Raw genomic sequence first — 1,184 nt, forward strand, 5'->3', positions numbered from 1 at the left:
GTCCAGGGCCGCTGCGCCCCAGGCGCAGAGCCCGTGGCCGGCCGCATCTGCCCGGAGCGACCCGGCTGCGCGAGGGAGGAACCCGGGAGCATACCCGGCCGCCGATGCGTCCCCAGCTACCTCAGCCGCCGAGCTCCGGCCGCGCCCTCCTCCATCCGCCCTCGTTCCACCCCGGCTTGGGCCCAAGTTCCCCGGAGAGTGGGTGGCACGGGCGCCTGCACCGGGAGGACCGCGGCCGCCGGGCCGCTCCGTCGGCTCTCTGCACCGGCTCCCTGGCGAACTCCCAGGCGCTCCCCGGATGTCGGGAGCCGTGGGGAGAATTGCGAAGCGGCCACAGCCCTGGGACAGTGTCTGCCTCGGCCCCTTGGCTGCTGGGTCCGCGGAAGGACGTGCGAGCCTCCTTTCTGAGCCTGGTCCTAGTGGGCCCCCGCGCAGAGGCGGATGTCCTTGCGCACAAAACCGAGACGGTGGCGAAACCCAAAGTAGCGGGGCCTTGGGGATGTGCGCCCAGCCCGAGTCTCAGAAGCTGGCAGGAGCTGAAGCCCAAGGGGATGCCGGAGGAGAGAGGCTGGGTGGAGATGCAGGAAGGAAGGACTGGTGTGGAAAGACCCTCTATGTCAGATGGCAGACTTGAGATTTTAATGCAGTGGCCACACTCAAAGCAGCCTAGAGGTGGCCAGATTCCAAGTGGGGAGAGTGGGCGTAGGATGGGGATTGTTGAAAAGCAAAGCAGAGAGAACAGGTAGGTGTTTAGGGGGTGAGCGAGCAGAATGTAGTGGCCCATCGCTGGATTTCTTGCCTGGACAGGTGGTGGTGACATTGCCTGGAACAGGTCACATGAGCGCCGCAGGTCTGGGGCAGATGACACTGCTGGGACATGTTTGGGATCTGAGAGGCCGTTTTATATGTGTCTAGGGATAGAGGAGAGAGTTACCTGGATCCTAAGAGGAGGTGAAGAGTGGGTGGCCGGGGATGCAACTTCACTTTTTCATTCTCCGACTAGCATATCCCTGTGCCTGGCAGCTTCCCCTGTTTCCTCTTCCCCTTTTCCCCTAGAGAAGTCTGAAATGGGTTTTAAATCTGTCTCCTGAATTCTTTTTCTCCTGCCACCATAAAAAATGGCTAATAAGCCGGGCTCGGTGGCTCAGCCTGTAATCCCGCACCTTGGGAGGCTGAGGTGAGTG

General features: G+C 61.8%; 1 protein-coding gene across 1 annotated transcript in view; it reads left to right on the forward strand.

Moving 5' to 3' along the window:
- The first annotated feature begins 104 nt into the window (after positions 1–104).
- KDELR2 (KDEL endoplasmic reticulum protein retention receptor 2) overlaps positions 105–1,184 on the forward strand; it is a 41,671-nt gene continuing 40,591 nt past the window's right edge. The window contains exon 1 of the mRNA XM_021718900.1: positions 105–482. Coding sequence (XP_021574575.1) covers positions 105–482 — 378 coding nt within the window. The remainder of the gene's footprint in view (positions 483–1,184) is intronic.

The sequence above is a fragment of the Carlito syrichta genome, unplaced genomic scaffold, assembly GCF_000164805.1.
Source record: "Carlito syrichta isolate Samal-C Ts95f unplaced genomic scaffold, Tarsius_syrichta-2.0.1 Scaffold113490, whole genome shotgun sequence".
NCBI lineage: Eukaryota > Metazoa > Chordata > Mammalia > Primates > Tarsiidae > Carlito > Carlito syrichta.